Source organism: Equus caballus, chromosome 18 (assembly GCF_041296265.1).
Source record: "Equus caballus isolate H_3958 breed thoroughbred chromosome 18, TB-T2T, whole genome shotgun sequence".
Classification (NCBI taxonomy): domain Eukaryota; kingdom Metazoa; phylum Chordata; class Mammalia; order Perissodactyla; family Equidae; genus Equus; species Equus caballus.
This window is the reverse complement of record NC_091701.1, coordinates 77,113,863-77,140,686: the sequence shown is the minus strand read 5'-3', so window position 1 is coordinate 77,140,686 and position 26,824 is coordinate 77,113,863. Positions and strand designations below refer to the sequence as shown.

General features: G+C 38.8%; 2 protein-coding genes and 1 long non-coding RNA gene across 22 annotated transcripts in view; 2 read left to right on the top strand and 1 right to left on the bottom strand.

Annotated features, from left to right (window-relative positions):
• The window catches only part of TRAK2 (trafficking kinesin protein 2), a 61,654-nt gene extending 41,751 nt beyond the window's left edge, over positions 1 to 19,903 (top strand). For 9 of the 16 annotated variants that reach the window (XM_023622352.2, XM_070241601.1, XM_070241603.1 and 6 more), the window contains 11 exons: positions 443 to 521; positions 2,978 to 3,108; positions 3,806 to 3,880; positions 4,995 to 5,132; positions 7,730 to 7,809; positions 8,113 to 8,316; positions 9,625 to 9,654; positions 9,751 to 10,049; positions 11,220 to 11,483; positions 13,338 to 13,443; positions 15,961 to 19,903. In XM_023622352.2, coding sequence (XP_023478120.1) covers positions 443 to 521; positions 2,978 to 3,108; positions 3,806 to 3,880; positions 4,995 to 5,132; positions 7,730 to 7,809; positions 8,113 to 8,316; positions 9,625 to 9,654; positions 9,751 to 10,049; positions 11,220 to 11,483; positions 13,338 to 13,443; positions 15,961 to 16,639 — 2,085 coding nt within the window. In that variant the 3' untranslated portion in view covers positions 16,640 to 19,903. The remainder of the gene's footprint in view (positions 1 to 442; positions 522 to 2,977; positions 3,109 to 3,805; positions 3,881 to 4,994; positions 5,133 to 7,729; positions 7,810 to 8,112; positions 8,317 to 9,624; positions 9,655 to 9,750; positions 10,050 to 11,219; positions 11,484 to 13,337; positions 13,444 to 15,960) is intronic. The other 7 variants (XM_023622353.2, XM_070241608.1, XM_070241607.1 and 4 more) reach the window with 1 other exon arrangement.
• Positions 66 to 9,238, bottom strand: LOC111768798 (uncharacterized). The gene is made up of 3 exons (XR_002801358.2): positions 7,918 to 9,238; positions 7,144 to 7,270; positions 66 to 358 (listed from the first exon to the last, which is right to left on the bottom strand). It is a non-coding gene; the product is annotated as an uncharacterized lncRNA (long non-coding RNA).
• Positions 19,904 to 24,778: 4,875 nt separating the features above from the next.
• Positions 24,779 to 26,824, top strand: part of FLACC1 (flagellum associated containing coiled-coil domains 1) — a 36,533-nt gene continuing 34,487 nt past the window's right edge. For 3 of the 5 annotated variants that reach the window (XM_070241617.1, XM_014732327.3, XM_014732330.3), the window contains exon 1: positions 24,779 to 25,227. The gene's annotated coding sequence lies outside the window, so the exon portion shown is untranslated. Of the gene's footprint in view, positions 25,228 to 26,224; positions 26,313 to 26,824 lie in introns of all 5 variants that reach the window. The other 2 variants (XM_023622356.2, XM_070241618.1) reach the window with 2 other exon arrangements.

Below are 26,824 nucleotides of genomic sequence, written 5' to 3'. Positions count from 1 at the left end.
CAAGCTGACAGATGAAATAGAGAAAGCCACAGCGTAGAATATATATCACACAAATAACTGAATAATTACAACTATGATAAGAACTATATTGGAAAATTACAAGGTTTTGAGAGCTTGTATAATGGGGAAGAATCAAAGAAATCCTATTTAAGTAGTTGACATTTTATCGGAGGCTAGGGATTATTAGCAGGCAGAGATGTATGGTGGAGGGGAGGGGCCAGGGGGACGAGTAGGCATGTGCAGAGGCCCTGGAAGGAGTAAGGGGGAGATGTCTGTCATGTCCTTTTTCTTATCTTTATTTTATGGTTGATGAAGCTTTATGGATTTTTCTTTTCCTTTGTAAGTAATGAGCTTTTATCTGCAAATGAGAATTGAAAGGTTTTTAGTTAATACTATAAAATCATTGGAAGATATTATCACTTACTGATTTCTTTTTCTTGAGGCTTGTCACATAAAGACAGAAACTATTACCTATGAAGAGAAGGAACAACAGCTTGTCAGTGACTGTGTTAAAGAACTTCGTGAGTATTAACATGTTCTCTTTCATAGCCCTTGGACAATTATTTGGTAGGATATCATCAACTCAGAAACTAGATCAATAGTTTTAATAGAAGCATCTCAAGAAACAATTTTAAATACTTACTGAAAATCTTGGATTATCACTTTGAGCCTAGAACTCCAAATAAAGTACTATATGTACTTTTAAGAAATATCTTTATTTCAAATTGCGATCATCATTAAATGAAGACCTATACTTCTATCAGTTATAGCATGTTAGAGTGAAAGGAACCAAAGCTCTTATTTTGTTGATGAGGAAATAGTCCTGTAGGGAAGGTGATTTGCCAAAGTCAGAAAGTTGTTGAGTGGCAGAGCCAGAGCTCAAATGATGGCATAAAACCTAACATTTAAGAGTATTTATTAAGTGCAAACTACGCGTCTGTGAAGGAATATAGTTCAGTTTGATGTATTGTTAACTAAAATAATTTTAAACAATAAATTGGGTTGGGCCTGGGGTTCACCACTTCAGATCCTGGGCATGAACCTACACACCGCTCATCAAGCCATGCTGTCATGGCATCCCACATAGAAGAACTAGAAGGACTTACATCTAGGATATACAGCTATGTACTGGGGCTTTGGGGAGGAAGAAAAAGTAAAAAGAGGATGATTGGCAAACAGATTTTAGCTCAGGGCCAATCTTCCTCATAAAAATAAATAAATGTGGGGCTGGCCCTGTGGCCAAGTGGTTAAGTTCACGTGCTCTGCTGCAGGCGGCCCAGTGTTTCATTGGTTCGAATCCTGGGCACAGACATGACACTGCTCATCAAACCACGCTGAGGCAGCGTCCCATGTGCCACAACTAGAAGGACCCACAACGAAGAATATACTAACTGTGTACCGGGAGGCTTTGGAGAGAAAACCAAAAAAAATCTTTAAAAAAAAAAAAAAGAAATGGAGAGGCAGAATATTTTTTTAAAAATAATAATAAATAAATAAATAAATGAGGGGCCTGGCCAGTGGAGTAGTGGTTAAATCTGTGTGCTCCACTTCAGTGGCCCGGGGTTCACAGGTTTGGATTCTGGGCATGGACCTATGCACCACTCAAGCCATGCTGTGGTGGTGTCCCACACACAAAATAGAGGAAGATTGGCACAGATGTTAGCTCAGGGCCAATCTTCCTCACCAAAATAAATAAATAAATAAGTTGGGAAAAGATCAGCTTTACTAGAGACAGACACTTAATTTTTCTACAAATGTATAGCCTTTTATGTTGAAAGAGAAGATATGATAACTTTATATCAATTCATATGGGCTGTAGACCTCAAAATATGATACCTTCAAATAACAGAATATTAGAGAACCAGAAGGAACATAAATTGAATCTTCTTCATCAGCACTATCATTACCCACCTTTTACACTTTCAAAAACAAAGAAGAAATGACTTGCCCAAGAGCCGAGATGCTGGTCTCCTGCCTCCTCATTGCCATACTTTGAAATATTGTGAGCTTTCTGTCAGTGTTAAAATAGTTTATATGATATTGAGAAATAGTTTTGCCACTTAGGTTTAGATGTCAATGTTTTTTTGGGGGGGTTTTTTTGGTTTTTTTTTTTTTAAAGATTTTATTTTTTCATTTTTCTCCCAAAGCCCTCCGGTACATAGTTGTATATTTTAGTTGTGGGTCCTTCCAGTTGTGGCATGTGGGACGCTGCCTCACAATGGCTTGATGAGCGGTGCCGTGTCCGCGGCCAGGATTTGAACCAGTGAAATCCTGGGCCGCCAAAGCGGAGGGCGCGAACTTAACCACTCAGCCACGGAGCCAGCCCCGAGATTTCAATGTTTTTATTATGAAATAAAGATTTATTTCCCCAATGGAATTCTAAAGGTTCTGTTTCATGAGCACGCCAGAATGCTAGGCTGTAAGACTTGCTTCCGAGGCCCTACTCAGTTTGCTAGGTATGCCAGGAAATCTCTCTCCTACGGAAGCATCTCAGTAGCTTTAGCAGTAGCTTTAACAGATTGTGGCTGTTCATTCCAAAATTGTTCCTTTGTTAGATTTGTTAAGTTTAATTTTCATTGCTTGTGGATTTTATATATGTCCCTGAAGAGTTCTCAGAGACATAAACGAGATTATGTCTTGGCACTCGCAAAGATGTACAATTCACCTATTTCTTTCAGCCTTCTTGTCCTCCATAAAGAAAAAGATTAAGGCAAAACCTGTAGTTTGCTTGCCTTTATGAGTCATCTCTTTGTAGCTTCATTGCCTCCTGTTTAACTCCCAGTATTAGCCTATATCAGAAGAACCTTTATTTTTTGCTGTGGGTTATCTGGGGTTATTTTTTAAATTGATGTTAAAGAAAAATCTATTTGTGATAATCCAGTGCTTGTTACAAAACAGGATTTGGCCCATAAACCATAGTTTGCCAACCCCTACCCTACATTTATATTAATTTTTAAATTTTCATTTTGTTTCTAAGGTGAAACAAATGCTCAGATGTCCAGAATGACTGAAGAATTGTCTGGGAAGAGTGATGAACTGATTCGATACCAAGAAGAGATCTCCTCTCTCTTGTCTCAGATTGTAGATCTTCAGCACAAACTTAAAGAAGTAGGTTCATTCATTCGTTTAGCAGATGTTTGTTGACGCACTCACCTAGTATGGTGACTCTGCTGAGTACTAGACACATTAAGCAGAATGAACATGGTCCCTACCCTTTTACAGTACTTTAATGTGATTGCTGTTTTAGTCTTCATCATGAAATATCATGAATAACTGCTTTCAAGTCACTAATCCTTTCAGTGGAGTAGAGTCAGATTTTCCTCAGAAAGTTGTGATGTGAATTATTGACTCATGTTCGTTGTCCTCTGAACATCTTGATGGATTTTGTATTATGCCCATTTTATTGCTCTTATTTGGCTTTTGAAAGGTTAGCTTTTTATAGGCCTCTAGACCATACCCCTGAGAGACACTCTTAAGGTGTCTTAAAAAGAGAGAGAGTAGGGGCCGGCCTGGTGGCACAGCACTTAAGTTTGCATGTTCCGCTTCGGCAGCCTGGGATTCACCAGTTTGGATCCCGAGTGCAGACCTACACACTGCTTGTCAAGCCGTGCTGTGGCAGGCATCCCACAGATAAAGTAGAGGAAGATGGGCACAGATGTTAGCTCAGGGCCAGTTCTCCTCAGCAAAAAGAGGAGGATTGGTGGCAGATGTTAGCTCAGGGCTAATCTTCCTCAAAAAAAAGAGAGAGAGAGTAGCCTATATTTTATAGGGAAGTCTTCACATGTCTCTTTGAATATGTTGTTAGCATGTGATTGAGAAGGAAGAACTGAGACTTCACCTACAAGCTTCCAAAGATGCCCAAAGACAACTGACAATGGAGGTAACGAAATCTTCTTTATCCTGTGTAATATGGGAGGGGGCGATGGACGGTTTCTTTCATCTTGTGAGTAAGAATGATTAAAGGTGATTACCAGATTTACAAATACAACAAAAGAAGATTAAGATGAAATTATGAGATCTAAAAAGTAAAACATTTAAAAAATTCTGTCTCTAAATCTAATGACATAACAGCATCCTTCTTAATTAACAGGGTAAACCTTAACTTTTATAAGATTCTTTAGGAATATGTGACTCTTTTACCAGTCTACTTTAACTAACCCAACAGTTTTTAAAATAAGATAATTTCTAATAAATTCTAATAAATAATGTCAGGAGAAATATCTACATAAAAATTCTATGTGTTAAATGTAATTTAGTGGTTCCTTCACATACATAAGAATCACCTGGCAAAGTCAGTTTTAAATGGAAATTCCCAGACGCCATCCCCAAAAGTTTCCAAGTGAGTAGGTCTAGAGTAAGGGCCTAGAATCTGCATTTTCAATAAGCATCCCCAGCCTTGGTGATGCTGATGATCCAGTCCACGTCCCACACTTGAAGAAACTTTTGAAGTTAAAATGTACTCTGAAAACTATGTGCTCTTTCACCATGCTTGTGTTTCTAACTATAAAGAAGATTCCGAAACAACAAGGGAGAAGAAACTACTTGTTTAGGGTGATTAAGCACCATGACATCTTATACAATACTTTGTAGACTTGATCTTGTCATTTACATACTTCAGAGTGATATTTAAAAAATATACGTATCTAACATTATGCTAAACGTAACTTGACCACAGCTATTATACTTCCTCTATGTTTTTTTAAGAGTATGAAGCATTAAATATTGAATTAACAGTTATGATTGTCTCATCTACATTTCACATTTTTTAGGAAATCATGTTTATGTGTAATTCTGGCCTAGGCACCCCTAATTCTGGCAGCTTGAAATCTATATACTCTCCTTACTTAGTTTGTTTCAGAGTTTTTATATTGAACTTACGTTCATAAAGGTAGCTAGCCCTCTGGATAAAATTAATACTTACCCCCATGGGTTTTTCCCCCCATTGTTGTTTTGAGACTACAATAAAGTACACTAATTACCATCCTTTCCTTCAGTTGCATGAGTTACAAGACAGGAATATGGAGTGTCTGGGAATGTTACATGAGTCCCAAGAAGAAATAAAGGAACTTCGTAGTAGGTCTGGCCCTGCTGCTCATCTCTACTTCTCCCAGTCATATGGAGCTTTTTCTGGGGTAAGGAGCTAAGAAAGATATATATTTAAGGAAACTTGTTTAACATTAGATTGTCCTGAGAGTGATATGGTTTCTGATGGTATAACGATTGAACCCTGAGGCAATTAGGTTTAGGTCTGTACCATAAAGCTACTTAAACTTGGGTCATCCTTACTCTAGGCCCACCACATGCCACTTATTTAAATAGTGCTCTGAACATCTAAAACCTCTTTCAGTAGATCTTGAGTTTCTTGGTATATTTAACTCCAGTTAGAATGTAAGCCCCATGAGGGCAGGCATCATGTTTATTTAATTCATCAATAAACAGTGTTTTTTGAATTAAATTAATGAAAACTTCTGAGTTTATGTAAAAATTTGTGATGTTGGTTCAAAGAGTTTTTTTAACAATTCTGTTCTTAAACACTTAGATGCAAGCCTGTGATATTATTTAAAAGACTGAGCTATTAATTATAGTAGATATTCTGAAGAATATGGGGGCAGAAGTTTGGGTTTTTAACTTTTTATTTTAAAATAATTTTAAACTTAGAATAAGGTTCCAACAATAGTACGAAAAACTCTCATCTATATTTCACCTAGATTCCTCTATTTTTAGCATTTTACTATATTTGCCATATTGTTTTCTTTTTTTTTTCTGGACCATTTAACAGTAAGATCCAGATACACTCTGTTACCTCTTAATACTTGAATGTGTATTTACTAAAAACAAGGATGCTCTCCTATATAACCACACTACAACCATCAGCGTCAGGAGATTGACATTGATACAATACTTGCATCTCATCCACAGAGCCCATTTAAATTTTGCCAATTGTCTCGACAGTGTCCTTTGAAGGATATGTTGCATTTGGTTGTTTCAATCTGGGACAGTTCTGTCTTTGCTTGTCTTTCATGACCTTTGTGGAATGTCTTCAGTTTGGGTTTGTCTGGTGTTTCCTTATGATTAGATTCAGATAATGTATTTTTGGCAGAAATAATGCCACGTTCTTCTCAGTACATTGTATCTGGATGTGCACATTGTCTACTTATCCCATTACTGATGATGTTAATTAACTTTGATCTCTTGGTTAAGGTAGTATCTGCCAATTTTTTCCACTGTTAAGTTAATCAATGTTAATTAATAGTTAATTAAATTCATGTGACTGATTAACTTTACGGTGATGAAAATTGGCAGACACTATCTTAACCAAGTGATCAAAGTGATGTTTTGTGGGGAGATACTTTGAGACTTTTTAAATATCCTGTTCCTCATCACACTTTTGCCCATTGGTTTCAGCACCTACTGATTGTTCATGTCTGACTCAGTTCTGTTACTATGATGATTGCCAAATGGTGATTTTCTAATTCCATTATTTTTTTCAAGGTTTATTAATTGGTATTCTTTTGTAAGTTAGAGCTGTTATGTCTCATATATTTATTTTTTCATTTAGTTGTGTCAGTATGGATTCATGGATTCCTATTTTAGTTGATGGGTTATAATCCATTATTGTTGTTTTTTATTTTGATACTTAAATGGTCCCAGATATGGCAGTGGGATCTCCTTCATGCTCATCTTGCTCTTTCCCTGTCCTAGTCCTGGAATCAGCCATTTCTCCAAGGAGTTCTGGTTACTTTTAATGAGGAATGATATTTAGACTCCAAGATCTGGGTGCTTTGTGTCTCTTGCCACTAGAGTATCATTGCTTCCAGGCCCTCTCAGCAGGTGAAGCTAGGAAATATATGTATGTTCATTCATACAGCCACACAAACACATCTGTATCTGTCTTTCCATTTATTTATGTTCATCTATCTGTGTATATTTAAAATCATGAATTCGCACTGTGCTATCTCCAGTTCCAGGCATTGTCAGCTCAGCCCCACTGAGCATGCCACCCATGCTAGTTGAATCCTCACCCCTGACCAGGGGAAGGGGGAGCTTGCTTAGTTTTCTCTTAGTGATTTTTCTATATTATAAAAGCTATACATGTTTATTATAGAAAAGTTAGAAATTATGCAAAAAGAAATTGTTACGTACCCTCAAATCCTGACCTCCACAGAATCACTGTTAACATGTTGGTTTATAGCCTTTCAGACCTTTTATTTTTGCGTTTCTGCATATGTAATATTTTCTATTGATCATGTTGAGTTTTTCCACTGTTTTCCTGTCAAAATAGATCATGAAAAAGTAATTGGTTCTTGTTGAAAAGTTGCATTTCCAGGGGCTGGCCCAGTAGCATAGTGGTTAAGTTTGCGCGCTCCCCTTGGGCAGCCCAGGGTTCACAGGTTCGCATGCCAGTGGACCTAGCACTGCTCATCAAACCACTGGCAGCATCCCTCATAAAATAGAGGAAGATTGGTATGGATGTTAACTCAGCAACAATGTTCCTCAAGCAAAAAGAGGAAGACTGGATATTAGCTCAGGGCCAATCTTCCTCAAAAAAAAAAGTTACATTTGGGAAAACCCTGTGTTTTAGACTGTGACTATTTTCTTGTATTTTCTTTTATTATAACAGCAAAAATATGGGATTCTGGAGACTTTGTTAATTGATTTAAGAACAGTTCATTTCTCTTGACGGGCTTCTTACATAATCACCATAGGAATCTCAAACTCTTTTTCTTAGGAATCCCTGGCAGCTGAGATTGAGGGGACCATGCGTAAGAAGCTGAGTTTAGATGAGGAATCTTCTCTCTTTAAACAAAAGTAAGTACAGATCACAAGGGTTGTCACTCAACTGTCGGGATGGAAATTAAAAAGAAGCCACAATCTACAGTGATAAATATTATGAGATTCAGTAGTAAATCTGCTTACTATTCAGATTTTTCTTCATAGTCCTCACAGTTGTAAGAACGTTGTCTTGTTCTGAAGTTTATTTTCTAATAATTTCTCCTAAGCTTTAGAGGTTGTTCAGGGTGGCTTTATTTTTAATGAACTGCACATACGTGTCTCTTTTCTAGAGTACTCCAGTGGTCGGTAGTGGCATAACGAACACTTCTTTTTTGACAGAGCCCAACAGAAACGGGTATTTGATACTGTCAGGGTTGCCAATGACACGCGGGGTCACTCTGTCCCATTGCCAGCTCTGCTACCCATTCCAGGCTCCAACCGTTCAAGTGTCATCATGACAGCAAAGCCTTTTGAGTCTGGTTTACAGCAAACAGAGGACAGAACACTCCGGAACCAGGGCAGCAGCTCAGAGGACGCTCCAGGGTAAGAAACCCAGATCATGGCAGTGATTCTGCGTTGCTTGTGCATTGACATACCGGATTCACCCACTCAAATTCCAGCCCTACTGGGTGCTGTCCCAGGGAAGCTCTGGAACTGTCGGTTTTCATCCAGTAATGATGCCCTGTATCATTATTTGTAAAACAGATCACTGATTTCATAAAAGTTTCTGGATTGAAAAAGCTACATTTAATTAAGCGTATTCAAAGTGGAGCTTACTCTCTTCTTCGGTATGGCAAAGTTTGTGTCTAAATCTTCTTCACATTCAGAGTCAAATTTGTTTGAATCTGTGTGGTCCTTGGCAGTTACACATAGCTTCAGATGATGCCTTCTTGTAAACCGTGCTCATAAGCTCAGCTGCTTTGTGCCTTTACGATAAACAATAAGCTTAAATATCTTTTGAGGAAAACTAGTTTGCTTTTAATTTCCTGTTTAAATTTAGATTTTTTTCTGCTTTTCATTCATTCAGTTCATTGAATTGCATATAACTGGAAGTTAAACAGCATTACTGGAAAGTCAGGTGAAAGCTTTTGAAAGATAGATGTCTGCCACCTGAGAGAAATCTTTCCTATTGCAGAAATCCATCTCCCTGAGGTTTGATTCTAGTGCCTGGTCTGTGGTGGACAGGTTCTGCACTTGGTAGCTTGGTGTGTCACTACTGCCTCGTTGTACACAATTACCTTAGGAGAAGATCTAACAGACAGATCTCTGTAAATTCACACATAGTAGTCAGGAGCAACTGCAACTCAGCTGGCTTCTCTTTCTTTTGATATCAGTTATAAGATACCTCCAATTTAAAAAATGTTGAGAAGTGAAAAAATGTTTATTGCAGATTATGAAAATATGGTAGTTACCATTCTTGTTGTTTTAAATATTCTACAATATTCTAGAATGTGCTACATGTTCTAAATGTTCTACAATACAATAATCTAGAGGATTCCATGGCCCAAAGCAAGTTTTTTCACATTTTAATATTTTTGGAATTGTTTATGTTTTACAACTAATGGCATGTCATAGTTTAATAGGTAGCGTTTTTTTCCTTAATATGACATAAAGTAGTAGTATCTCTTGCAATCAATGGTAAGATAGATTCAGTGAAATATAATATTTACTTTTTTGACTAAGCTGAATTTATAGTTATATCTGTAGTTTCATAAAGTAAAACAGAAAAGTTAGGAAACACATATAATAATAAAGTATATTTTTGCCTATCTGAAGTCACTTGAAATGATGTGTAAAAATGATACATAATATTAGTGATTCTGGTTTCTTGTTACTTTTTCTGTATTCCAGGTATCTGAGAAAAAATACTGTGTTTTTAAGGTCAGTCTCTTGAACATTCACCATTGTAGAAAGGAGAGGTCTAGGTTGTGCTCATGACCCTTACAGATCTAATCAGTGAATGTGATTTTCCCATAGGAACATTGAGAAAGTGGGTCAGCCAGGACCGTCTGAAGATAGTGATGTGGCCACAGCACTGCATCGCCTCAGTCTGCGACGACAGAACTACTTAAGTGAGAAGCAGTTCTTTGCTGAAGAGTGGGAACGGAAGATCCAGGTTCTGGCTGACCAGAAGGAAGGGGTTAGTGGCTGTGGCACCCCCACTGAGAGCCTTGCCTCTCTCTGCACTGACCAGTCGGAGACCACAGAGCTCAGCAGTGTCAGTTGCCTTCGAGGCTTTATGCCTGAAAAGTTACAAATTGTCAAGCCTCTTGAAGGTAATAAATCAGTGAAGACCATTTTTAAGCCACATTGCTTATTGGCCTTTCCTTGCCCTGGAATTGAGATTTGTATTGTAATTATAAGAGCACTGTGTGCAGAAGATAGCTTTATTGTCCCTAAATCTTGCTGTTGGGGCAACAGTGCCTTGTAGTACTTTGTGGACAGTGTATGAAGAGATTGCATTCTCCAAGTCATCGGCCCTCAATTCTCGTCTGCTGGTGTTTTTTAATATAAATGTGAGGGGGGAGGAGTAATCTTTTCTTGTCCTTTCTTAAAGAATATCATTGACAGCAGTTTTTATGGTAAGATAAATGGGATATGGTAGATAAATAAGAATAATCTAGATGTAATACTTCGTCTGTACCTTGCTTTTCAAAAAAGAGTTCTTTATCCAAGAAGTGTCATTTACTTAGAGTTATGTGTGTCTGTATTTTTCTTTTTTTCAGTTCTTAATTTCAGTTCAGTTTCTGTTCTCTCCTAAGATAGAACTTGAATTCAAATTAAATTTCTTGTTTTTTTAAAATATTGACAATCTTCAAATGATTCTGTGCTATTATCATAAAAGAGTCTTCATTAGGCAGAATTTTAAGTAGGTAATCTGTAAGGACCCCTCAAACTCAAAGGTTCTGTAAGTTAGTTTTATTCATTAATGATAAGTGCAGGTATTTGTCAGAGCTGCCATTGTTAGGATGAAATGACTGTTGAGACATAGTTAGACATTGCATCTGGTGCAAGTGGGAAAGTATGCAAAAAAAATACTGAAATTCAAGGTGTCTTCCAACCTAGGAGCCTGGCTTTTTAGCAAAGGAGTATTGATTTTTGTCACCTGCGAAAATACAGCACCACCTCTGAGGCACATAGCTTCCTTCTCATCACTGCCTCAGCATCCTAGTTCCTTTTAACAGTGTTGCCTTGGCTTGTTTCACTGCTACTTTAGATGTCTTTTTTAAAGTTAACTTTTGAAATAGATTATTATTTATACCTTTAGCATCTTGTCAGTCTTCCACAGAGAACTTTAATTTACAAATTTTACCAAAATATTAAGACCAAATAAGTAGTTTTATTATTATCATTACTTTTTTACTTGTATAATTTTAGCTTCTGTTTCAAGATTTAGTATTTGCGGGAGATGTAAAACATGCTCCTTTTTTGTCTTGTGTATTCAGGGTCACAAACTCTGCACCACTGGCAGCAGCTGGCTCAGCCACATTTAGGAACCATTCTTGACCCACGACCAGGTGTCATCACGAAAGGCTTTACCCAGTTGCCCAGGGATGCCATCTATCACCTCTCAGATTTAGAAGAGGATGATGAGGAGGGTATCACTTTTCAGGTTCAGGAGCCTCAAGTGCAACAGGAACCTTCAGTGTCCAAGCCAATAACAGGAATCTTCCTTCCACCCATCACTTCAGCAGGTGGTCCAGTTACAGGTGAGAAAGTGCTCAGTTGAATGTTGTCTGGGAACCACTAGTACTTGCTGCATTCTGACTTACTGTATGGTCAGCTGACTGCCTCTGTTTAAATCTTCCTTGGGGTGTACTCCATCTTGAATATAAGATGATGAACATCTTCTGAGTCTCTCCACTTCTTAGCCAGCCTGCATAAATAGACAGGGCAGAGAGAGATCAGATCAGTCAGTGGGTTGCAAACCTTTTTGGCTCAGGATTTATTTACACTCTTAAAAATCACTGAGAATTCCAGATCGCTTGTTAATGTGGGTTGTATCTATTGATATTTACTATATTAGAAATCAAAACTGAGAAATTATGAAAATATTTAATTCATTTAAAAATAATTACATATTAATACAAATAATATGTTTTATGAAAAATAGCTATTTTTTTAAGTAGTGAAAAGAATGGTTTGGCTTTACAGTTTTGCCAGTGTCTGATTTATGGCTTAATAGAAGATAGCTGGGTTCTCCTATCAGCTCCTACATTGTCTGTTACAATATATGTTTTGGTTGAAGAGTATAAAGAAAATGGAACCTCACACAGATATGTAGTTGGAAAAGTAAAGAGTATTTTAAGAGCCTTTTCAGTTATTTGTGAGTATTCTTTGATATTACACCAAAACTGGATAAGTTGTAGTTTCTTTAAGGTTTGTAGCAATGTGGAATCTGAAACCCTATCAGTGAACTTTTATATTTTGTTACATTAAAATCTATTGGTCTGTCTTACTTGGAATGCGTCTTTTACCCATGCGTGATATTATAACATCAGGCATTGGTCATTTGGAAGATACTGGTTCACTAAGTTATGTAGATCTTCCAGATATATATATTTAATATATTAAAGTCGCATTGATATCACCACCTGTCTCGTCAGGTAGGTCGTTTAGCATTAGGAAGCTTTCAGGCTCTCAATACAAGTGAATACACGTTTTCCAAAACTCTTATTTTCACTTGAAAGCTGATTTTGTCACTGGCAGCAAATCCTGCCAGCTATTTTTCCTGAAGAGACAGGCTCACTACATTCATTTTCAAGAAAATGTCTGCCAGATATCCAAGTCTGGATAACTGTAGTTTGTCTATTAGTCGTTCTTTCAAGTAAAAATGGTGTTCCCTGAGAACATTTCGACTCCGTTGCACGTGTGCTTTTCCTCTGCATAACCATGTGTCTCAGTCTGCAGCGGAGTGCATGATGCTCACTCCCCGTTTCATCACACAGAATGTTGAAAAGACTCAAGGGGCAAGATTTAATAAATAATTTTTACTGCTTCATCAAGGACAATTCTTATGTGAATCTGGCTTTTTTCTCTTGCTACTGTGAGTGGACAACAGTGAAGAATGCTCGGACACCTTGATGCCACTGCCTTGACTTGTGCTCAGGAGCCGGCAGTTTTCCTGCCATTGCTCTTGCACCAGCCGTGCGAAGGCCAGCCCTGTCGAAAAGGCAGATAGCAGCTTGGCGTTGCTGTGAAAGTGCTGACCCGTAGACTCCCACCAGGTCTGCGGGCCGCACTTTGAGAACCACGGAGCAGCCAGTTTGGCTCTCCTAGAAAGACTGGATGGCTAGATCGTGGGGAGTTTTTTCATGTGTTTTTCTCTTTTTTCTATCTATAATCCTTTTGAATTACAGTTTTAAAGTATTGAAGGATTTAACTACATACTAACCAGTCGATACTAATACAATATTTTTGTACATTTCATTTTTAGATTTGGGGATTTTTGTAAAAAATTCCCTTGATAAATGCTGTATTATTAATAAATAATGATGAGCTTTTTACATTATTAACCTAGTCTTTCAATTGTCTGTATGGTTCCCTAAAAATCTCAACTTCAGTGGCGACCTCAAACCCAGGAAAGTGTCTGTCGTGCACAAACTCGACATTCACGTTCACCACCTGCAGGATATTACACCCCTCTGACATCACCCAGGTTACCCCCAGGTAAGAGGGGCTGGGCCGCCGGAGGCTTCACTTCTCTCCTCAACTATGTGTTCATCAATTTCTTTCAAAAATTCCTTTCATTTTAAGTCCCAGAATTTTAATTAATGTTCTGTGATAATTTGTCTTTAGAATATTTTCACATTGTATTTTCTCATTTGACTGTCGTAACTCTTTGAAGTAGGCAGGGCAAGTGAGTATGTATTGTGTAAATGAAGAAACCGAGGCATAGCAAGTTCAGGTGGCTGGTCCAAGGGCAGACAGGTAGTAAACGACTATCCCTAGAGTAAGCCAAACTGCAAGGCGTGAGGGACCAGTCCTCTGCACAAGACTGCCTTTGCTTCTGACACCAGCTGCAAGTTCAGGGGTTTCCAAAACCACTCTCTGCTTCAATAACTTGCTAGAAGGACTCACAGAACTCACAGAAAGCTGTTATGCTCAGGGTTGCTGTTTATTACAGGGAAAGGATACAGACTAAATTTAGCCAAAGGAAGAGACACGTAGAGTCTGGGAAAGTTCCACACATGAAGCTTCCCTTGTCCTTAGGATTCGTTACTTTCCTGGCATCGATGTGTGCTCGTGCACACAGAGTATTACCAACCAGGGAAGCTCACTCAAGCCTCAGTGTCTGGATTTTTTATTGAGGCTTCAGTGCATAGGCATGATTGATTGATTGATTGATTACCCGTATGGTTGAACTCATCTCCAGGCCCACTGACCCAAAGCCCCCACCCTAAATCGCATGGTTGGTCTTTCAGGCCTGGCCAGCCCCTACCCTACAACTATTGGGTATGGCCAGGCCCATCCCAAGATCTACTATGGCCAGCTTCCATCTTAAACAAAGATGCTTCTATCAGACATGGCACAGATTACCTCCCAGAAGCTGAGGGAAAAGGCCAGAACCCTCTGGGCAAGGCCAAATTATTTACTACACAGACTAGAACGTGGATATTCTAACACATAGTTGAGGGATCTTATTAAGCCATATTGCTGCTCTTTCTATCCTACCAATTCCCAAAAGAACGTAAGGTAGTTTTCAAAGATATGTAAAACATTGCAGGATAATGTTAACTAGCAATAGAGAAGAAAAATGAAGCAAAGAGGAATCAAGAATGAGGATATAAAATGTAGAGGAATATAACTAATGTACAAGTTATACCATCAAGTCTTGTATACTTGCTAAGGTGAGCCATGTATTTGAGTCTTAACTTTCTAGCTGCTAGTGTGGAGGGAAATAAGGTTAAGATTCACAATGTCTATAAGAAGGGAAGCATTTGGGTGATATCCAATAAAGCTCTTGATAAAGTCTGTAATGAGAGGCGTATCTGCAGTTTTTCTACATTGCTCTTATAGTCAACAAGATAAGTTTTATGAAGTTGGTTCCTAAGGGACTCTCAGTGCAGGTTGACGCCGTCATACGAAGTGTACGTTTGGGAAACGTGCACTACAGGCAGGTGGGGACAGGGAGGTGGGGGCTGGGAGTACAGTAGAGAGCCTGCATAGGATTAGAGGTTCTCAGTTGGACTGGGTTGGCCAAGGAGGCAAACTTGTTTGCATTTTGCTTCTTTTATACAAGTTGATACTTTAGAAGGTTTATTTATTAATCTTAAGCTTGCATTTTTTTTCATAATCTTTAAAAATCTTGGTATCTTGATATACTGAGTATTTTGTGTTAAAGGGAAAGTTTATCTGTTAAATACTGGTAACATTTGCTCCAGGGGGAAAAATTGGCTAAACAAGTATCCTCTCCATTCTGTCATCATTTCCTTGAGTATATGAGTTCTTATTTAGGTTTTTTTCTTTTTAACAAAACATGGAATAAAATGAAAGATTCTAATAGCTGTCAAATTTTTAATTTCCCAGAAACAAGTGTTCTAAGTCAAGGTTGAGAAAAATTCATTCCATGGGTATCCTTATACTGCTATTGTTTGAATTAACATTCTTGAAAGTGGAAATTCAACAATCAGAACTTTATTAGTTCTCAGTAATATAATTGACAGATTAGAAAGAAATAACTTTCTCCCTAGAAGAGCATCTTAGGTTTAATTTTGAAAGGTTATATTTTCTAAAGAGTTGAAGGTTTGTTTACTCATGGATTCTTGTCTCTTTGTATATTTCATTTTGTGGAATGGATATATTAATAAAAATTTCTAAAGATTACTTTCTTTAATATTTTAATTTCTTTGATTTCTGTCATAAAATTTAGTTGTATTCCCACAGGTATATATTTTAGAGTTAAAATTTAAGAATAAAGTTATCTAAGAGTACAATAAACTTTTTTGTATTCTGTGAAAAGAAATAAGTTAATGACTAAGTTACAAATTACAAATCGTTAACGAATAACTGAAGTGACATATGAGAATTTTTGTTCCTCAGATATGTTGCACAGAGTTCTTTACTGATGTGTTGCCTGTTCCTCTGTATTTGGCATGGATCACTACTGTAAATTACTTTAAATGCTGACTTGGAGATTGCTTTTGTTCTTAAACTCTCTCTCCTGCTCTTTGTTTCTTTGTAAAGCTCTGGGTTTCCTTCATTGTCCTGTGGAAGTAGTGGTGGCAGTTCGTCAGACACCGCAGTGAATTCTCCTGTTATGTCCTATAGACTCAGCATTGGTGAATCCATCACCAACCGACGAGATTCCACTATAACCTTCAGTAGCACCATGAGCTTGGCCAAACTTCTGCAAGAGCGAGGCATCTCTGCTAAAGTGTACCAGAGCCCAGTTTCAGAGAGCCCCCTCCTCCAGCCTCTCCCTAAAGCCCTGCCTATTCCTTCCACACCACCAAATTCACCGTCTCACTCACCTTGCCCTTCTCCTTTGCCCTTTGAGCCTCGAGTGCATCTCTCTGAAAATTTTTTGGCCTCCCGACCAGCTGAAACATTCCTCCAGGAGATGTATGGTTTGAGACCTTCCCGGAACCCTCCTGATGTTGGCCAGTTGAAGATGAACTTAGTGGACAGGCTGAAGAGACTAGGGATAGCCAGAGTGATCCAGACCTCTGATACGCACAAAAATGGAAGAAGCCAAGAGGCAGAAATTGGTCTTCAAAGACCAGACTCTGCTGTTTATTTAAATTCAGGTAGCAATTTATTGAGTGGACTGAGGAGGAATCAGAGTCTTCCAGTCATGATGGGTAGCTTTGGCACCCCAGTTTGCACATCTTCACCCAAAATGGATATCCTGAAGGAGGACTGAGGTTCAGCAGTTAACTGACCTCTTAGACAAATTAGCACATGAAGGATAGATTTGCACTGATACATGTAGTCTGGTCTGAGAGAAAAGGAACGTTGCAGAAGGGGTGTGAACGTGGGAAGGGGAACGTGGAAGAATGGAAACAGAATTGCAGTGAGGCCCTAATGGATGAGGTCTGGTAAGCTGAAAGCATAAATGGATGAGTCATGAGCGTTTGGAGGCAGAAAGGGAACAAAGGTTTCATATGCTCCTTCAGTTGGGTTTTCTTGTCTTGAAAATAAAAAGTGACTAGAAAATAAATTCAGTAATATTGAAACATACCAGAAATACTGAATTTGCTAGCGCATTTACTTTGGGAAGCACAAGCAAGGAGGACCCAGGTTGGGAGATGGAAAGAAAGGAGCAGCAGCTTTGACGTCGCCTGTAGAAAGCTGTTCTGGAGGGTTGCCGGGGAAAGCTCAGTCTGTTACTGAGGCAGCCGTGAGATGGCTCATGGGTTTGCACCTCCATCAGATGCTGTGCTCACAGCATTAGCACACGGGGAATTTTACCTTTTTCTTAAGATCAGAAGAGTGGAGACTCCCGTTTGCTTTCTGTTTTCAGGCCCTTGAGCCACTGGGAGCCCAAATGCCACCATATTCATTTTGTATTTGTGATTAATAAAAGTTCATTTTTTAAAACTGTATTTTTGTAAATATCCCCCCAAAAAACAACATGAGTGGGGAGTAGGAGGGAATTACTTTAAGAAGGAAAATATGGGTAAATTAGAACCAAGGAAACTTGTTTGCAGAATATTTCTTCTGAATAAGTGCAGTGGCCAATGCCTTTGAACATAATTACGTCTTTCAAATTTCCATGGAGGCTGGAAGGGATTCAACCAGAAGTGCAATCATAGGAATTAGGGAATGTTGTGTATTTATGTCTGTAAGTTTTTTTGTAAGGAAAGTTAGTTGTAACTAAACTTTTTCCAAGATATGCTATGCATATTTTTAATGAAAGATGACATGTATTTGCACAAAAATTCTCAGGCACATTAAATTATAAGCTGAAGTAAAACCCAGGTGCTTGCTTTGAGATTGTAGTTTTTTTAAACACAAAATAAAATTTAAAAACATCTGCCTTTTTCTTGATATCTGTAGAATTATAGAACAAACTTTTTAATGGGAGAGTTAAAGCTTTTGCTTTTTCTCTGGTTTTTTTTTTTTTTTTTTTTTTTTTTACAAACTATGCGAAATGTCAAAGTAAAACTCAAGGATTAGGTTTCAGCATTTAGCTGTGTGATGCAAGGCTGTGAATCGGGAAGAAACAGATCTGTTTTCTGAGTGTTGCTGATCAAGGTCTGCTCCTCATCAGATGACGTGGCTTTATCTAGGCCATACAGTTCAGAAAGAAATACCATTATATGAAAGGCATGATGGAGAGACAATGGGGGGGCTAATTATTTTGTTTTTGAAAATGAGAGACATATTACTTTTTTTTTCTGTGCTTAATTTGCAAATGTTTTGCTCCTTTGTTCTAACTTAACTGAAAGGCAATTTTCTGAAAAATTCTTGATGAATCTTGCACATTTGGCTCCCATTCATACACCTATTCCAGGCCAGAGAAGGGTCCTTCCTCTCTTCTTGAGGTGCCTCTCCTATGTGAAGAGCTTTGTGCTCAAAAGGGTAGAAAAACCAACATGCATGCAATGACAAGAAAATGTGAGTTTTCCATGCTTTTTAGAATCTTTCAATAAAATTTTTCTAAATAAATTTCTTAAAAACAAAAAGTGGAAGTGTCCTCTCCCCATTCTCTCTCCTTGCTCAGTCGTGCTGAGGTCAGCAGGCCATACACAGGCATGTTCAGAAAGCATTCTAGCTGGTCCACGAGTCAGAGTAAGTGTCCCTGATTGTGGCAGGCATTAACCAGAAGAATTCCTCATGTTTAAATTTTCAGAATATTCCAGTTCACGTTTTAAAAAATAGTATTTGAGATTCTACTTCATAAAGTAACTCTGGGTGCTTATTTTAGCTAATTCTAAAGCTTTTTATTTATTCTCAAAGAAAGTAATCTTCCTGTTGCCACATCAGGAAGTAGGAAAATGTAGGACCAGAGAGTAGTACAAAGTGTTAAATTATCAGATTTATGGTTTTTTTATATTATGTAAATAGCTATAAATTAATCTAGATTTTGGAGTGTTCTATATAATTAGTATACTTTTTTATAACCGATGTTAAAATGATCATTTAGGAGGCAAGGCAAGGGCATATTCACAGCCGCCTAAGCACGTCAGATGAAAGAGAACCATACTTAGGTTTTTGAAAATTAGATTGATGTTGTTGTTCCACCAGAAATATGATAATTGTATACTGGTGCATGCTTGTCTTTAGAAATGAATTCTGTTTTGAAATTGGGTTTTGCTTTTTTGAGGTTTCCACCTAAAATCATTTTTGGTACAGCCTGAGAATCTCTATTACAACCAAATTGTGTGCAAAGTATAATGAGAAGAACTGGAGCCTTGTAGCAAGTTCCTCCTCGATTTATCTGGTATGCATTAGTATAGTTCACATTTTAGTTCTTCTGTATAACTGCGTGTGTACTTTTATGCCAGTATAGGAAACTCCAATCTGTCTTTTTTCTCCTTCAGGAAGGTTCTCACTGATTATACCTCAGGTATTTCTGAGTATCCTATTATCTAGTAGGAGGGATACCTTCATGAGCTCAGAATTAAAAATTTCCATGAATTATGATGATCCCAAATCTTACATAAATAGCCTTAGGTGTGGGTCTTAGGGAGAAGTTAATGACCATTGTTAAAGTAGGTTTTTAAAAAGTTTTGTACTATGTGTCCTTGATTTGACATGAACGAGCAGACTTTGGCAAAGGGAAGAAACAAGTTAGAGGCAGCTCTCAACAAGAGCCTGTTCTCTATTAATGGTGTATTTTATATCCTATTCCAAGCCTGTTATTTTTCTGACCTCTCTAGTACTTGATTAGTTCTTGTTGGTTGCTAACGTTGGCTCGACGTCTGCAACTAGAGCTCTTAGTGTTTAATGGTCCACTCCTTTGACATCAGATGCGTGTACTCCAGGTGCGACGCTCCAGGTATCTACCCAGAGTGGTTGGCTGCAGAGCACAGCTCCTAGGAGCAGCGTGAGTGCCTGCTGGGGTGGCTGGGGAAGTACTGCTGTTGGATATCTGGGCTCAACTCTGTCAAACAGCCCTTTGTGCACCTGCCTTTGCTTTGTCAAATGTAAATCAGATAATAAACCCTGAGTCTCTTCATAAGTTTTCGTTTGTCTCCCGTGTTTTTGTCCCAGTTCTTTTCACAGATAATACTCCATTGTCTTTCCTTTCCATTATGCTGTTTTTGGTACAGAAAACAACCTCTGTTTGCCAAACTAACAATAGTCGTAAGTTGTGAACAGATCTTATTGTATTTTCTTAGATATTTTTTTAAAGTAGAATAGACAGATTGTCTATATATGCCATATTGTTTCCTTAGCAAAGTAACACCAACAAAAATTAAAATCTGGAGTCGTTGATAGGTAGACCTTTAATGTGAAAAGATTCCGGAAGTGTGAAGCAATTCTTTTCCTAGAGTCCACAATATGCTGTTGGTATTCTTGACTGTCGATGTTTCCAAGAAACGAAATTTGAAAATTGCTGGACTCTAGTAGAAAACGTTCTTTGATGTTCTCTCATCTCCATCATAATTTAATTGCTGTGTTTTTTTAAAAACTCATTTAATATCCATTTAGAATTAGCACCTTGTGAGAAATAAATGAAATATGAGCCTCTATTTCTTTGACATGAAATTTAGCGATATTCCTAGCATCTTTAATTGTGTTGTCTTTCACACATGATTATCAGGAGATGTGTGTAAGTCCAAAACCCTTCTGTTGAGGGTAAAGACTTGAGGCTTTCTGCATTCTGTTAACTTCCATCTTTGTTTTCATTTCATTAAGTTTGAGTTATACTAGTATCAGTTTTGTTTTTCTGTTTTTCATTAGTTTTTATGAACTAAGGGCCAAGATGCCACAAAATTTTCAAATGATGCTGTGCAAGTTTGTTAAAGATGCCAAAATACAACTGTTGGCTGGCAGATAGTGTTGCCCAGATTAGCATGAAGTGTTTTATTCTTCAGTGTGAGAAAGTATGAGTAAAACACACCAAAGGTGATGTGAGATGTTAGAGAAAAATACATATGAGCCAAATGTGTAAAGACCAAAGTTATTCCATAAAGTTTGTTTTTCTTGCCTTCTCAGCAAAATCACTAAGTTGTTAAAAAAGCAAGCAAACATTACAGCAATGGGCCAGAAATTTTAGAAAGTTATTTTAATTTCATATAAATCACTACCACTCACATGGCTGTTTGACCACCTCTCAAAGCAATCTCCAGGTCATACAATAATTTGAAGAAATGGCACCATGCTTCATTCACTCCTTCTACACCTTGTAAGGGATCAGGATTTTCCACCCTAAAGTGTGTCTCTTTGGATTGATTGTTTTTAAGAACAAAAGATTCAGGAAGAAACTTTGACCTCCCTCCTAAGTGCGTAAAATAATTTAAGACAGAAGGCCTATTTCAGGAAGGAGCTATCACCATAGTTGATTATAGTATAATATGAACTAGGTGTGATAGACAGGAACCTAGCAAGGCCCGTTTGATCAAAATCCCCTCCATGTCTCATTGTCTTTGCAAGGCATGGCAAATGTTTGTTTACCAAACATTTGCTTTTCCATCTCCATGTGAATAATCTTTCTTCTGTTTGAAGTCCCAAACCACTACTTCCAACATCCTTCTTGGTCTTTAGCTAAAGATAGTATTTTAGGTGGTGGCTTCGGCCATTTTGGCAGTTTACTCAGTTTTCCTGGGTTTCTCCCACGTATACATGTTATTTAATTTGTTTGATTTTCTGTTATTGTGTCTCATGTCAACTCAATTGTTATACCAGCCAGAAGAACCTAGAGGGCAAAGGAATATTTCTTCCTCCCCTACAACCTATGTGTATATAAATTTAAAGAAAATCAGAATTCATATTGCTAAATGTTCTTCAGCTACCATATGCAGTTCTTGCAAGTACCACTCCAATATATGAGTACCGGTGGAATTACAAATTAAAAAATGAAAAGCAAAAAGCAGATACTCAGCACCACTGGAAAACAGTATTTCATTATGTGTAAATGTGTTGCAATCATGCTATCTTTTTTTTTGAGAAGTTACCTTTCCTCTCAACCTCACTGCTGCTGCCCCTGCCCACCATGCATTCCAAAGCTGGGTCTGTCTCTGATCTTAGCAGCAGCGCGACCCACAAACCTCCCTTGCATTTGACACGGTCATCTTTTATTTTGAAGATAAAGGGCCAGAGACGTGGAGAAGCATTCTCCTGGGGCCTGCATGATGTTAATGATGAGAGCAGATGTTTAGGGTTTCAGGTCCTGCTGTTCCAGAGCTGAGCTCCAGATCAAGCACATGTTTGTTAATAAACTCGAGTTTTTGAATGCCTGTGCTAGGCAGAGCCCAGGGCTCAGTGCAGTGGCCCCTCTTTCTAGGTGTGAGGGTGCCACTGCAGGCTCTCCCATCATTCTTGTGGCTCCCTGGCAAGGGGCCATTTGGGAACAGCTGAATGAGTCAGTGGGACTTAGTATAGCACCTGATGGTCGGATCTTGAAAGACAAGAAATGATCAAAGGGAATTAAGGAACTCGGAGACAATGAGAAGAGACACTCTTCTGCATGGAGAGTGTTCTCACAGAGCCACAAATGGAAAGCCTCTCAGTGCTGGGGCTGATCACATTTGCCACATCCCGAGGGCTGCAGCATCACACGAGGTGTGCCCACTTCCCAGCCGAGGTGCAGACTAATTTTGATACAAGAGCTGAATTGTTATGTCACAGTTTCATTCATTTATTCAACTTACTTTGTTATGCTATTGGTATTCTGGCCTCCTCCACCTCCATTCCAAATACTAAGGCACATTGCTTTGGGGAAAGTTACTGAGGATGTTAGTAGCATCGGCCCCTCCCTGGGTCTTTGGAAAGAGCTGTTTATGCAATCCCAAAGTTTCCCTAAATTCAATCAAAGAGATGGGCAATTAATACGTAACTCCTACAAGCCTTCATTTCCTTCCGCTCTGCTGTTTTAGAGCTGACAAAGTTGTACGCATGTCTAAAAAGAGGAGAGGAAAAATTCCAGAGTAGTGGTAATTGATACTAAGCCTTGGCCAAGTCAAGTGGCCAGGGTGTTCCTTCAGCCCCCGCTTCCTTTGTCTCTTTGTTTTTAGCCACTCTCCACATGAGACCCAAATCCTGCTTCTTTTAAATCATAAGAAAATATTTAAATATACAATTTCACACAATAAACAGACTTGAAGTAAGTATCCGATCTCTAGATGGAGATGGATTTGACTGGATGACTAGTCAATTCTATCCATTGTCCTCTTTTTGTAACTTCTTTCCCTCCCTTTTAGCTTTTGAAGTCTTGTCTCCATGCAGCCTGCTCATGTGCTTGGAGTTGCGGCCACCGTAGCGCAACCACGAGGCTCCCCTCACTGGACATCTGAGGCTGACATGACAGAAAGATGGAAAGAACCCAGTTCCCCAATGACATGGCTGAGTTTTTGCTTCAACTCTGTTAGCATTATCTCCAGACTTTGCATTTCATGAAATTAATGAACTTCTTTGATTTTAGCCACTTTCAGTTAAGTGATAGTTGTACATATTTTAACTAACACATGACGCACACTTTGAGAAATACTGTAAATACTGGTATTCCCAGGGCTCTGCTCTGACCCTCTTCTTATGCAACACCCTTTCCTCGTGTGATCTTATCCACTCCCTTGGCTTTAAGTACTATCTACTCCGAAGACTCCTAAAATGTTCCAGCCTAGACTCTTCTTTTAAACTCCCCAAACATGTAACAAATTCTGGAATGGACATCACCACTTGTATGACTCCCTGGCAGGTCAAACTCAACGTGCCCAAGCCTGAAGTCATGATCTGCTCCCCTGAGCCTGTTTATCCCAGACTTTCCCATCTCAATAAATGCAACTGCCATCTACTCAGTTGCTTGAGCTAGAAACCCAGGCATCCTCATCACCTCCTCCTTTTCCCTGACATCCAAGCAATTAGCCAGTCCTATTGCCTCTTCTCTCCATCTCCACTGCTTCTCCCTTAGTTGAGGCCACCATAATGTCCCATTTGACCACTGCCGCAGACCCCTAACTGGTTTCCCTGCCTCCTGTCTTGGCCCCTCCAATCGACGTTGTAGTTAAGATGATCTTTCTAATATGCAAAGCTAGTCAGATCTCTTCTCTGATTAAAACTGTTGCCTAACTCATTAAACTGGAAGAGAAATATCTGCTATACATTCCCCCTGCGTTTGGTGAGGCCCTTAATGTAAGCTTCATTGTGCTTTTATTGAACTTGTTAATTGTCTGTTTCCTCACTGGTCTCTAAGCTCCTCGGAGCACAGGAACTGAGCTCTAGCCCACACCTCACAACAGCGCCTGGCACAAAATAGAGAGCAAGTGTGGAGTTGAACTTATAGCAATGTTTTGTAAACTGTGGTTTGTGACTCATCAATGGATCCTGAAAGCAATCAAGTGGATTTGTAATCAGCTTTGATTTTAAAATAAAGAAAAAGAAACAGATGAGAGTAGTATATAATAAGGTTATTATTTCAAGCAACTTTTTATTGTCAAATGTGTAAAATATATTTCTTATAATGACTTGCAATAAAAAAAATGAAAGCCACTGGTCTAAGAAGCTGGTTGGTTTTTTTTTCTATAATGAGCAAAAGCATCTTTATTTAAGGGGAAAAAAAAACTGAACCCATTGGCAACTGAAAAAGACTCCTGTTCTGGGGGATGTGTACTTTTATGGATTTTGAAGCCTTCTATTCAAGGAAGAAAGTGCCTGCTTTGGAGTTTTAGGTTTCTGTGAGCCAATGACAAGAGGAACTTAAACATCCATCACAGATTCTGTCTGGCAACTTCTGCCATAGGCCGATTAAGCCTAGGAGCACTGTTTAATTCTATTTCCTCTGAAAGTACATCTTCAGCATCTTTTGTCTTGTGCCTTCGAGAATTGCTTACCGGCTGCTTCTCCAGCCTTCTCCCTTTAAGAGGAGAGTGCCTGAGCCAATGAGGTGTGCTATTCTGTTTCCATAGTAACAAGAGAAACAAACCTTCTCTTGCCATCTCCCAGAGACAAACCTCGCCACTGAAGGCCTGAGTCAAGAGAGTCTGAAGCAAGGGGTGACTTTCTCCTCTAGTTTGACTTCATTGCCATATTGAAAGACTCAGACTGGATTGTCTTTGCGAGGGAAATTCGTGCTCATGCCGCCTCAGCCTTTGTGAAAGCCTTTGACTGGATTCCCTGAGAGCCTGTCACTCCACAGGCTGTGGAGTTTTGCTTTGGATTTCAACAACCACTAAGGTCTGGGAATGACCACTCAAGTCTCGGGTTCTTGAACCTCTGGATTTGGCCTAAAATGAATTCTGATTCTGTGTTCATGGGAAACAGTTTCTCCATAACATTGTGGTGTCTTTAAGACTCTTGACTTGGAGAGGAACCACATGGGAAAAACAAATCTTTGGGAAGTCCAAGGTAAGCTCTTAGGAAAAGATGTTTTATATAATTTTTTCTTCTGGTTATTAATGCTAACCAGTGACCTTTCCGAAGGCTCAGCTGGCTCACTGGTGACTACAGTGTCACCAATTGGCACATTTGGTCCAGTGAGCCTCAGGTAAAATGATCAGAGAAAGATGCAAAAAAGGAAAAGAACAGGGAGAAAGGATCCTAAATCACACACGTGTGTATGCTCACACACACCTCTATATTCTTAGAGCCATACAGGCAACATCAAGCCTCTGTGAATGCGGTAGATCCATCTGTGCCAATACAGAAATATCTACTAGCTGTCCTGTTATGTAAAAAGAGCGAGGCATGGCACAGTGGGTAAAGTATGCCTCATTCATGTAAACATTTTTAAAGATTATATACATATATATTCATAGAACTCTTCTGGAAGGATACCCCAGGAAACTGTTAACAGTGCTTCCCTCTTAGGACAGTACTGGAAGCAGAGGGTTGACGCCCAGTTATTGAAATGCTGCTATACTGGTTGTCTGGATACATCATCCAAGGACCCTCAAATGTACCCCCTGCCACTTTGGTCACCCCAATTCCTCCCCTGGCACCCTCAGGCCTCCTCATAATTCAGCAACTAAGGGGTTAATGCCTGGCCCGGGGGTAGGAGTGGGGTCCCCCAGGGCCCTGTTCCAGCCCCGTGGCCCATGTCTATTCTGATTGTTCAATAGCCTTGTCTTACTGGTAGTTAAATATTTTGAGTACCATCGCCTTGGGGGTTGGGAGGGAGAGGCCTTTACTCTTTAAGAGCAAAAGAATATACACCAAGGCATTGTTCATAACAGGAACGAAAAAGAACGACCAAATTTGCTCTGAAATAATCTGGTGTTGGAGGAGTGAGCTGGGTACAGATAAATGAGATTATCCACAAGTTGCTAATTGTAGGAGCTAGGTGATGGGTGAGTTCTTTGTACTGTTTTCTTTATTTTTGTACATTTAAAAAATTTCTCCACAGTAAAGTTGTTTAAAAAATGATGCTATATCTGTCCTTACTGACGTTAAAAGAAGCGCACGACGTTGTTGAGAAAAAGCATGTCTAGAATGTAAGTATAGTTTGTCCCTTTTACAGAAAATTATATAAATCTGTTTCTTCAGACTAGAGGGAACTCTAGAAGACATTAACAAAATATTTTCAGTGGTCATCTCTAGGTGTTTATTTTGGATAATTTTTGCTTCCTTAGGCTTTTCTGTGTTATGATTTTCTTTACAATGAGCCTAAGTCAATTTAACACACACACAAATAAACATATTCTCCTAAAGAAATTAGAAATAAAAGCTTCTGTATACAAAATACCCCTGGGGCTCATAATATCCTTGAACTCAGTTACCAGTTCTTGAGAAGTTAATGTGTACAAGGCACTGTGCCAAGAGCTCTCCTGAGGCGGTCTGGTTTCTGTGCACGGCAGGCAGTCCAGGAGGCGTGAACACCCACATCCCCGTTTTGCAGAGGAAACTGACTCAGAAAAGTAAGAGTAAATTTCTCAAGGTCCCATAGCTGATAAGTAGCAGAGCCTCTGAGCAAAGTCAGGGCCATCTGACTCCAAAGCCCAAGGAA